The sequence below is a fragment of the Schistocerca gregaria genome, chromosome 1 (genome assembly GCF_023897955.1).
Source record: "Schistocerca gregaria isolate iqSchGreg1 chromosome 1, iqSchGreg1.2, whole genome shotgun sequence".
NCBI lineage: Eukaryota > Metazoa > Arthropoda > Insecta > Orthoptera > Acrididae > Schistocerca > Schistocerca gregaria.
This window is the reverse complement of record NC_064920.1, coordinates 204,500,367-204,514,102: the sequence shown is the minus strand read 5'-3', so window position 1 is coordinate 204,514,102 and position 13,736 is coordinate 204,500,367. Positions and strand designations below refer to the sequence as shown.

Genomic DNA, 13,736 nt, shown 5'->3' with positions numbered 1-13,736 from the left:
AGAAGTGAAAATGTAGGTTATTTCACATATCTATAATAATGTTGAACAATATTAGGAAAAGGATAAATCACCACAAAGCTGACCCATTGAGCTGAAGACAGGCACACCAAAATGACTGATACACAGTATAGCTTTCAGCCTAAGCCTTCTTCAGTGAAAAAACACACACACACACACACACACACACACACACACACACACACACACGCATGTGCGTGCGCCACGCACACACACACACACACACACACACACACACACACACACACACACACACACACGCATGTGCGCGCGCCACGCACACACGCGAGTCCTACCACCAGCAGCTCCAACCAGAATTGGAGCTGCTGGTTGTGGTAGTTATGTTCTCATAGAGTTTGCTTGCTTGTGTTAATCTCTCTCTCTCTTTCTCTCTCTCTCTCTCTCTCTCTCTCTCTCTCTCTCTCTGTGTGTGTGTGTGTGTGTGTGTGTGTGTGTGTGTGTGTGTGTGTGTTTTCTCTGCTAAAGAAGACTTTGGCCAAAAGATATAATGTGCAAGTGCTTTTCTTTGTGCCTGTCTTCAAATCAGTGGGTCCTCTTTACATTGAGTAATGATATATCCTTTTTCCAAATATTGTTGATATTCCAACTTGGAGTTCCCATTGGATAATAATTTTTAAGTTACTTATATTAAGTAGTACTGCAGTGCCCTGTCAGGATGTGATCATAGTAATAATCATATGAGTAATACTTTCTCCAGAGGCACGAGATGTAAACTGTTGTTATTAGGAATTCTGCTACTGCTCAAGTGTGTATCAGAGCTAGATTTATTCAGAAGCAATATGTGAGAACAGTTTGATGTACTTACAATATTTTAATAACTGAAAGAGTAAAGTTGACTGCACATCATGCAGTTGAGGTACTGAGCACACAAACTCACAACCTCTTATTCATTTGTCTATCAAACACTCAACATTTCAACTACATGGTGAGCGTTTACCTACACTCAAATTATTTCTAACTGTTTAGCACTTTTCAGGATTCTATGATCTATTAGTATTGTTTGGTCCTAATGCATTTGCCAGTGGTCAATTTGTGGTACAATATCATTTTTGTTATTTATTGATTCACTAGTTTAGGTACGGTTTTGATAATGATAATAGTTTAAAGAACAAATTATGAATATGTTAATAATTTTCTCGAAGAACTCTATGAACTGTTCTTCAGGAGTTCAGCACAACTGCCTTCTGTAATTGGTGACAGAGCAATGACTGCAGTTCTAGGTACTGTGGATACTTCTACAGTTTGTTTTGGGATAACACTAGTGTCCAATATTACTGTTGGTATAATGTGCACTGAGTTCTGTTTTCTAATGGCCTCTACCACATTTGACAAATCGCTGTACTGTATTTAGACACTTCTCATTGCAGGAGGCTTGTGAATTATGGGGGCTGAGTATAGTGATGTCCTTGAGGAAGGTGACTTGCTTTGTATTGATAGTGAGACATTTTATCTTTCATGGTGTATAACCTGAATGAATTTGCTGTCCATGTTATGGCATTATCTTCCCACAAACTGATTTCACTGCTGCTGTAGCTGCTATGTAGATGACTATAGTTGGTACAGAATTTCACAGGTTTTGCATCATCTACTGTCCTTAAGCTGTGGTATTTTTAATATTCTTTTGTAGTTATTGTTTGTTATTCATAATGGACTTCTATGTTATTCAAAGTGCAGCAGCTTTCCTGGTATTATTAGTGATGTGACTGTTTTGTATAATTTGAGCAATGTCTTCTCGGATTTCATTCAGTGTTGGTTTTGGTATAAGGGTGCTTATTGCAGTAATGTGTCACTTGTAACTCTCATGTTGTTCTATTTGGTACCATAGCTGATTAGTGACTAAGTAGAGCTGGCATATAATGAATGCATTTGTGTTATCAGTCCATTTTGTGAACACTTACAGCTTGTCAGCCTTTAGTGTATGCCACTGAATTACAATTGACTGTAATTCAGCCAAACAGTTGCAGTTTGTGACTGAGCATGTATCGGAGATGCTGAGGACACTTCCCTTGTGATGGTAGTGGATTAATGTGATCAAATGGGAGGCCATCAGGAATCCTTTCCATCAGTGCCACCTCATCTGCTGTCATCCTCAGTGGCAGTTCCAGAGTTGCCCTGACAATCCACAGCAGTATTCTTTTTGCTCTTTTTATACTTTCTCCAATTTTTATGCACTCTACCTGCTGCAATGTCTTCATTGTTCATCCATTACCCTAGGACCCATTGTTTTGCAGAAGATCGTGCATTCAAGCTTCTTGGCTTCTCTGACATCAGGGAATATTTCCTGACAGATTGAAATATGCCATAGTTAAACCCTTGTATAAAAAAGGTGACAAGACAGACGTCAACAATTATCGTCCTATTTCACTTCTGACATCCTTCTCAAAAGTGTTTGAAAAAGTAATGTACTCAAGAGTAACTTTACACATTAGTGGGAATAACGTTTTATCAAAATGTCAGTTCGGTTTTCAGAAAGGTGTTTCAACAGATAGTGCTATACATGCTTTCACTGATCAAATTTTAAATGCTCTGGATAGTAGAACATCACCAATTGGGATTTTCTGTGATCTCTATAAGGCTTTTGATTATGTGGATCATGAAATCCTCTTAGATAAGCTGAAGTACTATGGAATGAATGGTTCAGTACACAGATGGTTCACTTCATATTTAACTGGTAGAATGCAAAAGGTTGAAACAGTAAACCCACATAGTACACAAAGGGCAGCAGATTATTCAGACTGGGGATGTATCAAGAATGGGATACCACAGGGTTATGTCTTGGGGCCTTTATTGTTTTTAATATATGTTAATGACTTGCCTAATTATATTCATGAAGATGCAAACTTGGTTCTCTTTGCAGATGACACAAGTATTGTAATCAAGCCTAAAAAGCAAGAATCAGATAAGGAAAATGCAAATAATGTTTTTCAAAGAGTTATTAGGTGGTTTTCCGCAAGTGGACTTTCATTGAACTTTGAAAAAACACTGTACATACAGTTCAGTACAGGGAAAGGCATAACACCGGAAATAAATATAGAGTGTGGGGGAAAATCTTTAGCTAAAGCAGATTGTTCAAAATTTCTGGGTGTCTGTATTGATCAGAATTTAAACTGGAAGACACACATTGACAATCTACTGAAACGATTGAGCTCAGCTACCTATGCTATTAGTGTCATTGCAAATTTTGGAGACAAGCACATCAGTAAGTTAGCTTACCATGCATATTTTCATTCGTTGCTTTCTTACGGAATCATCTTTTTTGGCAATTCATCACTAAGAAAGAAGGTATTTATTGCACAAAAACGTGTTATCAGAATAATGTCTGGGGCTCATCCAAGATCATCTTGTAGACAATTATTTAAAGAATTAGGGATATTGCCAGTAGCTTCACAATATATATACAGCCCAATGAAATTTTTTGTTAGTAACCCAGATCACTTCAGAATTAATAGCACAGTCCACAGCTACAATACTAGGAGACAGGGTGACCTTTACTACCGTTCATTGAATTTGACATTGGCACAAAAGGGGGTGAATTATACTGCCACAAAGATTTTTGGTCAATTGCCAAACAATATCAAAAGTCTGACAGACAACCAATCGGCATTCAAAAGTGAGTTAAGGGAATTTCTGAATGACAACTCCTCCTACTCCATAGATGAATTTTTAGACATAGGTCAAAGAAATACAGTAAGCATTAACAATTGTACTGTATATAAGACTAACAATGATTATTTGGGATAAATGAATCTTGTGTACTTTGACACGTTTCACATCATTACAAAAGAATCGTTTTCATGATCCATGGAACAAGTAATATAACTGACTAACTTTCCTGTCATTCTCAGACATTTATTTTTATACAGACATTTGGGTTTGAGTACTGTGTTACAGTGCTTGAATTCAGTTTTTCTTGAGATTCCATTTTCTTGTATAGGACATGTGTCCTACAAAAAATGTTGCCACCTTCTCCAACCTGCTGCCACTAGCTTCTTTTTTGCAAGTTCTTGTCTGCACCATCTCACCAAGGTATCTGAAATTTTCCACTTTTTCTATTTTACAGATTGTGTCATTAGGTGACAAGATGCTGTTTACATGTTAATTATGTACTTTGTTTTCTCAACAGAAATTTGTAGGCCAGCTTTTTCAGCCTGTCCCTTCAGCATGTTTTTGTTTCACAGCTGTAGACTCTAATACCATTCTTTGATTTTCCAATGTGAACTTTGTTCACTTGCCCTTTCTTAACTAACTCCCTTTCCCCTTCTCTAACATGCAGCTGAAGAGAACTTGGGTCAGTGCATCACCCTGTTGGACTTAAGTTATAATTAAAAACTCTTTGGAAAATTCTCCCTTGGATTTTATTTTTGAGCATGTCTGTGTTAGAGTTTGCTTGATAATTTCCATTGTTGTAGAGTCAACTCCAAACACTATCAACCTGTCAAACAATATTTTCTCATTGGCTGAATCATAATCGTTCTTAAAGTTGGCAAAGACCACTATCAGATCATTAGAGACATAGTTTTCTAATACTCTTTTCATGCTCAAATCTGGTGAATTATGATGCCCCTTTCCCAAATCCATCTTCATATTTGCCAAGTTAATGATCTACTCATTGAACCAGTCTAGGCTGTAGTGCTTTGGAGAGTACCTTGTATGTTTGTGGTACAATAGAAATGTCCTGATATCTGATGTCAGTTCTTTCACCCTTTTTATATAGAGAGTGAATCAGTGCTGTGTTTTGTGTTCTCCAGCTATTATTCCAGTTTTCTAGATCATTTCTGTCTCTTGATTTAGAATGTTAATGGTGATTTCTCCTCCAATTTTTAACATTTCTGCTGTGATTGAGTCTTCCCGAGAGGTTTTGTTGTTGATCTGTTCTGTGATAACCTTCTAAAATTTGAAAGGAATAGGTTGTGTTGCATTGTTGTTTCTTTGCACTGGAGATATTCTCAGCCACCTGTCTCTGGGTTCTTCATCATTAATCAGTGTCATGAAGTACTTGGCTTGGATCTCACAGTTTTCTTTATTGTTCAGTTCCAGATTACCATTGTTTCTGTCGAAGTTCAAATTAGGTGGCTGATAGCCACTTGCATTCTGCTTTAAGGCCCTTTAAAAGTCCCTGCTGTTGTTTCTTTTAAATTCTGACTCAATGGTCTCAGTTTCTTATATGAATTAGGCTATTTTTGCTTTACAGAGACTTTTGCAGCCTACTTTCATATTTTTTATGTTCTGAGAGTTTATCTTTTGTTTTGTCAGTGTATCATGATTCATAGGTTATTGCTCTTTGGTTGAATGCCTTGTCACAGTCTTCAGTCCACCTCAAATGTTTATGCCCACTTTGTAAGGATGCCACATCTTTTTGCAGTATGTGCCATATTTGTACAGATATCCTGCTAGGTTTCTATTTTTCCTTCGTGTAACAGCTCTTGAAAATTGATTTGTTTTGCTTTAACTTTTCAGGATCAGTACTTATGATTTTAAACTGATGAAGTTTTTTCTTATTTCATGCAAGAAGTCTGATCTTTACTTGCATCTGAGTCAAAATTGGTTATTTTCCTTACTTCTACATGTATATCTTTTGTAATAATTACATTCTTCTTCTTCTTCTTCTTCTTCTTATTATTATTATTATTATTATTATTATTTATATTCCATGAGTGATTTTCTTGATATTTTGCTCCTGAATATAATTAAGCTACTGAAGATGTCGCTTTGATACTGCAGTTCTCAACAATAATGACTTATGTTGTAAGTAAATTAGCATTCTGAACTGATAGAACGAATACAATACTGATAATCATTTCAAGTATAATAATTATCCCTGTCACATGATATGAAGATCTAAGGAAACTGGGTATGTGAGTAAAACTTTGGAGCTTGTTGCAGAAAGCTGTGGTCCTTCCAACAGCAATAGCAGTGATGAAATCAGTGCAACCCATGTATCAGAAGGGAAAATATTGTGTCCCTCTTCCCAGTATATTGTCCATTACTTTATGTTATCATTTGCTATGTGAAATAATAATAAAGAATAAAATAAGTCAATATTATTATTACTATTAATAATAATAATAATAATAGTAATAATAATAATAATAATAATAATAATAGCATGCTGTTGCTTTGTTGTCATTGTTGATGTGGTCTTCAGTTCGAAGACAGATTTGTTGCAGCTCTCCACACTAGTATATCCTTTACAAATCCCTCCATCTCTTTATAAGTGCTGTGACATACATTCATTGCTTACTGTAGTCAAGTGTTGGTCCCCTTCTACAGATTTTATGCCCCCTCACACACACACACACACAACACACAACACACACACACACACACACACACACACACACACACACACACACACACACACACACACACACGGACTTCCCACCTTTACCAAATTAACTTTTCCTTGAAACTTCATGGCAGATTAAAATTGTGTGCCAGACCTGGAACATTTGCCTTTCATGGGCAAGTTCTCTACTGACTTAGTTATCTAATGTGATTTGTGACCTATCCTCAAAGCTATATTTCCAGTAGTATCTCTCTGCTACCTTCTAAACTTAACAGAAATTTTTACCTAACAGCTTTCTTAGCCAATTGTTTCCAGAATGAATTTTTTTTCTGCAGTGGAGTGTGTGCTGATCTGAAACTTCCTCAGAGATTTGAATGATGTGCCGGACTGGGAATATAACCTGGGAGCTTTACACGTTCCTAGCAAGAGTTCTATTGACTGAGGTAGCCATACATCACCCTCACAGTTCTACTTCCGCAGGTACATCTTGCATATGTTCCAAACTTTACAGAAGTTCTACTGTGTATCTTGCAGGACTAACACACATGGAAGAAAGAATAAAGCAAGAAATTGTGTAGCTATAGAAGACTAGGGAATTTTTTCCAGAACGGATGGGAGGAGTAGAGCTGTGAGACCAGGTTGTGAGAGCTGTTTGGATAACTCAGCTGTAGTGCACGTTCCTGCAAAAGGCAAAGGCCTCATGTTTGAGTCTCAGTGTGGCACACAATTTTATTCAGATTTCAAATCTGGTCATACTCTGCTGCAGAGTGAAAATTCAATCTGCAAACTTTTCTTGATGTTTCAGAATGTGTCCAATCAACCTGTCCCTTCTTTTAGTCAAATTGTGCCATAAATTTCTTTACTTCCCACTTTGATTCATACCTCTTCATTATGTATCCAATCTATGTATCTAATCTTCAGCAGTCTTCTGTGGAAGCACATATCCAAAAATTCTGTTCTCTTCTTATCCAATGATGATGATGATGTTGTATAAAATATGAGATACATGGAAATATGCTGGAAATAATTAACACTATGAATTATTCAAGCTACAAAGAAAAGAAAAACAACAAGCATAATAAGGAATGTTAAAAGTTGTTCTTTTTTAAAAAAATATCTAAAAATGGATATTCAAGATGATGTCAAAAAAAAAAAAAAAAAAAATGAAATTCCTAACAGGCCTTCAAGAATTACATTAAGGGCTATCACAAGCCCAGTGTTGACTTCAAAGATGTAAAATTGGACTTAACAATACACAGAAGTGTGAAATACCTAAGTCAGTGGGGAAGACTCCAGAATGGGTGAACTTTCAAAATGTTCAAAAACAAAAACCAATCAATATTGACAAATAATCTTTAAAGAAATCTGAAAAGCAGAAAAGACCCCAGGAGGAAAAGCAGAAAAGATCCCAGGAGGATGTAGTATGACCCAAATGCACCCTTTGTGCATGAAGGTTCACAAGCAAGATGTTGACATCTACAGAGCTATGTATCTCTTATCAGAGGCTTATAAAATATTCTCAAAAATATCCATAACAGGATGTGATCTATATGAGTCAATCAACTGGGTGTATACCAAGGCGGGTCCAGAGACAGAAAAGCCTGCTGTAATAGACTTTCATTCTGAAGCCCATAATTAATAACAGATTAATGAACTCTAGTGAAATAGTCTTAATATTTATTGATTTTTTTTAATTGAACCTGTTGGTGGAGAAACCTTAGATAAAGTCATCCATGTATTTGGAGTTAAATCTAAACTGACAAACTTAGTCCATGAAACCATCAAAGAGACAATCCCTAAAGTAAAATCATGACCTTCTAAAATAAATACAAGCATGCAGACAAGTTGATGGTTTACTTCCATGCCTTTTGAGCTGTATCTTTGGAATAAATCTCTGAATTTAGAAATAAAAAGAAGACAAAATAAAGAAATAAAACAATTGCAATAAATAGCTTGTCTTTTGCACATGATTTGGCATATTTTATGAAATGTTTGAAAGATTTATTCTATGGTACAAGTGTGCCCCCACCATTGAGTACGCACTACTGTTGAACACCTTCAGGCTTTTCAATGGGGCTCACATTGTGGGCCTGCAGGAAACTGAATAGCATGGTACAGATGCATGCCAAGACTGAAGTATTGTGCAAACTGAGCATTAACCAGGAAGGAAATCTGAGCATTTGTTGCACCTGCTGTATCATCAGAGACCACTGGGAATTGTCTGCTTGTGGCAGGCATAAGATCACACATGCCTCTGGCCAGGCTACCACTGACACTACAACACTGTCTAGCATGGCTACTCTGATGTTGTGAAACAGTTGACTGGGGATTGGAATGGCATTCTGTTGTCTTCAGTGATAGAGCAGGTTTTCTCTGTATGGGAGTGATGGACATACATACACATGTATGGCATATACATGGTGAGTGTTAGTTCCAGAGTGCATTCATCTGCAACATATATATCCCATCCCATGATTCATAATGTTGGTGCCCTCATTTACAATTCACAGTCACATTTGTTCTTTCTACATGATAAAGTAACCAGTGAATGCTGTATTACAAAGACTGTTATTTCCATACTTTTTCAGCATGACAATGCATGTCCACATATGGCCGCTGTGATGCAATATGCCCTTCATGATGCACAACAAGTTGCCTGCCCAGCAGAAGCACCTGATCTCTCATCAATTGAACACATACGGGAGATGATGAAATAAGTACTTACTTATTCTCCAGGACTAGCAAGCACCATTGCCGAAATGCAATGAAAGGACCAGGTTGCTTAGGACAGTCTATTGCAGGATGCCTTTCGGCACCTTTTCGATGATTTGCATGAAAGGATACACACCTTTGTTGCTGCCAGAGGCGACTATTTAGGCTCCTTTTACTATGACAGGAGTGTTTTATTTCGTCTGAATTTGTTATAATATAATCCTACAACAATGAACTACCTCTCACCTCACTTATCTGACGATATATAGAAAGGGGCACCAAACTCTTTTAAGAAAATATGTTAGTTCATTGGAAAAAGTAAAGAAATAAATATTGGATGAAAACAAATACAATCAAAGAAAATGGTTAAGAATAAATTTCTGTAGAGGATAAGATGCTTGAAATATAAGCAACTTAGGAATACCTTCAACTGCAATTTTTGGAACTTAAGGACCAACAATGAAATACATCAGAATGTAGGAAACAAATCAGAAACAACAATAGATTTTTATTCTTTGGATATATTTACAGAATCGATGACAATAGATTGACCAAAAGGATCTTCAAATATGCGTTAAAACAGCCATCAAAATTCAAGAGTTCAAGAAAGACTTGTAAAGAAATAGCATAAGGGAAGAAATAATGTAAAGAAAAACATTTAGAAGGAAACTTTTAGAAATAGAAGATTTGCAGGGGTAAAAGGAAAAGGAAATAAGGCACAAAGTGGTCAGAAAAAAGGAAGAAAGAAGCACATTGGAACAGTGAAAGAATACTGGAAGAAATAATGAAAGATGGACAGAAACTGGAACATGGTTCCAAGAAGACCTTAGTGCAGACAACAGAATGATAACTAATGTCCAGTTTAAAATTAATGTATAAACCAAACTAACAAAAATATTTGTACTATAAGTATAATAAAACCATTGTGATCACTGAAAAAATGATTCTGCCATTAAACATGAAAAAAACATGACTCTCTCCTTAAGAATCTGGAATAATGTTTCATATATGAAATTTCTCTTCATTTTTCATGCTTGGTATTCTTTCCTATTTTGTTCAAGTTAACTATCCTCAATAACACAATTCTGACTGACTCTTCATTGAATGTTATTCATAGTTTGTTAACTGATGTTTCACTGATTATGTAACTGCCAGACATTTCACTTATTTTTCTATGATTTTCAGTCAGTTGAAGTTTAGGAATGTTGATTTTGTTGCTCATTTTAAAGGCATGGAAGTACTCATCTCTACGTGCACTGTCATATAAGAGGGATCAAATTGAGCTAATAAGGTGGGCAGTTGAATAATGTGGAGATGGGAAGGTGGGAATAGGGGGGGAGGCAATAAGTACAAGAATTTCTCTCATATTCAAGCATATTTTATTTTTTGGATTACCTTTACATCTGATGTAAATAAAAATTAATTTCTTTCCTTCCAGAGATACAACTGATTGCATTGATATCATAAATGTATGTGGACATGCAGATATCTTTTCCACTTTCAAGAGTGAACTTCAGCATGTGAAACATTTTTCCATCTCATTAGCCTGTGATAAATATGAAACCGAAAAGCAAACTGCAATAGGCAACAAAATATTGGGTAGGAAAAGAAAGAAGGTAGAAGGGGACAAAAGTTCACAGTTTGTGCATGGTGAGCGACGTGCTGTTGGCATTGCTATATGCTGTGGTGGTTATAATGTTTATTACATCTCCCTGCTGGATGAAGGTAAGTTCATATTGAAATAATATTACAAAACAGTTTTTTGATGGCAGAAATTTTGTCAGTGTTAATATGATTTTAGGTACATTAGTAACTCATGTTTCACTTACAAAGACAGACTGATTATGTGATCACTCCTTTATCAACTATAATTCTATGGAGTTCTTAGTCACCTATTGTCAAGCTTTATATCATCTTGTGTTATAGCTCTACAGTTACATTACTGTTTTCACACTACTATAAGATTTGCTTGTAATCTTGAGCAGGTTCTTCTCTCTCTCTCTCTCTCTCTCTCTCTCTCTCTCTCTCTCTCTCTCTCTCTCTCTCTCTCTCTCTCTCTCCCCCCCCCCTCTCCCCCTCTCTCCCTCCCTCCCCCCCTCCCTCCCTCTCCCCCTCTCTCCCTCCCTCCCCCCCTCCCTCCCTCCCTAACCCCCTCTCTCCCTGCCCCCACCCTACCCCATCCCCACCACCAGCATGAGAGAAAGAATGGCAGGAACAGTGCAAGGATGATGACAGTAATTAACTATTACTGTGTATGCTGCCTTCAGTTAAAATCATATAAATGCCTCTGGTCTACACAGACTGTGTATATGCAAATAATTCACAGAAGAAAATTTTTTCTCCTCTTAAAATTATGGTTAAATTCTTCTCCACAGTCAACCTCCTCTTCCAGTAAAACTAACCGGTAGACCTTCATAGACCTCCTTCTTACTTTGAAACTGGCAAAAATAAATAAATTCCTCATCAAAATTATTTTGAGACAGTAGCTAAGTACTGCGATCTATGACCTCACTGTTTGGTTTCCTCCCCCGAGTCAACCAACCAATAGCTAAGTACAATGGAAAGACACACACTAACTAGCGTTTGACATTAATTTATACTATCCGTCATATAAATTCTGAACATCTCAGCAAGCTCACATCAAACATTATAATAATCCTTTTCAATTATAGAAAAATTATAGAACACCAGTTTGCCAATGGACAGAATCTCCTTGCACAATATGTGTGCAATTCTCTTGGGAGCAATGGCCTTCGACACATATTCAGTCAATGATCAGGTACTCTACTCAGTCAATGGAGGTGTAATGTATTCTCACTGTAATTGCCAATAATGTGAAAACCAGCAGGGCACAATCTTTTGTTACAAAAGAGAGCTATACTCCTATTTTACAACACAATAAAAATGTTAAAATACTTAGCACATACATTGGGTTGGTGGCTGTGGCAAACAAGTTTTGCAAATGACATTAAAAAAGACAGAGTGAAATGAAATGACTTCTTACAAATCATTACAATCTTGAAACAGCAGTGATAACCCCAAACAAACTAAAATATCTTCATTTGTTCTAATGGGTACACAATGAATACATCTGTCATCCCATGAATTATTGATAGATGGATGTACGGAGAATGGACAGTGGATACATGTTAAAGGAGAGTGGTGTTCTGGAGCCCTTGATGTGTGCAAGGCACCCTGTGTTCTTAGTGAACCACTTTCCTTCACAAACAGTTTGTGTCAATAAGAGCAGATAAAAAAAGCACTGAAATCTTGCTTCTAATTAAAATAACTGCTTTCAGTCTTGTATGAGCACTTCAGCAGCATGTCTTTACCAAGTCATCAGGCAGTGTGATAAATTCCACATCACATAAAAATTGTTTGCAACATCCACCTGCTCTTCTTCTAGAGTTCAGTTGGAAGCTGAAAGTAAATAATAATAAAAAAATGACTTTTGACAGTATAATAATCGGCAAATGCCACACACACACACACAAAATCAGTGCTCTTGACATTTGATAGATTTATATATAAATGTAACTGTGTTTGTATTCTACTTGCAGCATTTCCATTCCAAATACCACTACAGTGTTACATGTTCAGAAATAAACTCCCCTTTTTTGTTTTTTTAATTATTCACTCTAAATGTGCCACATCAATCATGTGGTTTGTTTTTCAGAGAAAAAATGTCAAGTGGTCAACAATTTACGTTCTTGTAGTTTCTGAAATTCTGATAAATTTCTGGAATTATGATAGTAATTGACACAGTACATACTTTGGACTAGAACATCAAACTGGAGTGATTATTCTCAGAATGTCTGAGCTAAACTTGTTACCAATAAGTCTTTCTATATTTCATTCCCCCTCCCCCTGTCTAGCCACACAGTCTTGAGGTGTCTTGTCGAGGTGTGTGCGACTCCCCCACCCCCCACTCCCCCGTCAGAGGTTTGAGTCCTCCCTCAGGCACAGGTGTGTGTGTTGTCCTTAGCATAGGATAGTTTAAGTTAGATTAAATAGTGTGTAAGCTTAGGGATGATGACCTCAGCAGTTTGGTCCCATAAGACCTTACCACAAACTTCTAATTTATTTGCTATCAAAGTGGTCTACCAAGAAGTGGTATTATCTAAAAATAATAACAGCTGCTGCTAGCAAAACGGACATTTTGATCACTCGAATAGTGTGTGTTCCTATCTAGATGTGTATGGAATTGTGTGTGTCCTCTTGTTGAGGAAAAAAGCATACAACTACACAAATGCCTTTTTTGTCATGTGAAGCAAGTGCAGGCATGCAGCAACTATGTTCGAAGCACACAGGTCTTAGTGCATCTTTAAGATCCCACAAAACACTGGATCCATTGGGGAACCATCATTATCTGTGAATAAAGTACTACGTTTTGGAGCAGCATCAGTGGTTTAAAATACTCACACTTTTGACAGCATTCACCATCATCATGTTTAGGAGTGAAAACTGTTGACTACTAGTAATGTAAAGTTGTTCTAGTAATAAACATGAAACAGCAGAGCCTAGGATCTTTGGAGTCGGACTGAATCTACCCATGCATAGGAAGGCTACACAAGCAGTGCCCGGCATGGCAGGCCTGCAGTAGTGATTGGGGCCTGCACTACCATCAAAACTGTCACCTCCATGTTCCTATTATCATCAACCATTATTTTTTTATTTTTCTCCAGTGTCCAAAGACTGC

General features: G+C 36.8%; 1 protein-coding gene across 3 annotated transcripts in view; it reads left to right on the top strand.

The window, feature by feature from the left end:
• The window catches only part of LOC126336904 (DNA polymerase theta-like), a 303,016-nt gene that overhangs the window by 215,629 nt on the left and 73,651 nt on the right, over positions 1 to 13,736 (top strand). For all 3 annotated transcript variants that reach the window (XM_050001035.1, XM_050001043.1, XM_050001052.1), the window contains exon 18: positions 10,476 to 10,762. In XM_050001035.1, the coding sequence (XP_049856992.1) occupies positions 10,476 to 10,762 (287 nt within the window). The remainder of the gene's footprint in view (positions 1 to 10,475; positions 10,763 to 13,736) is intronic.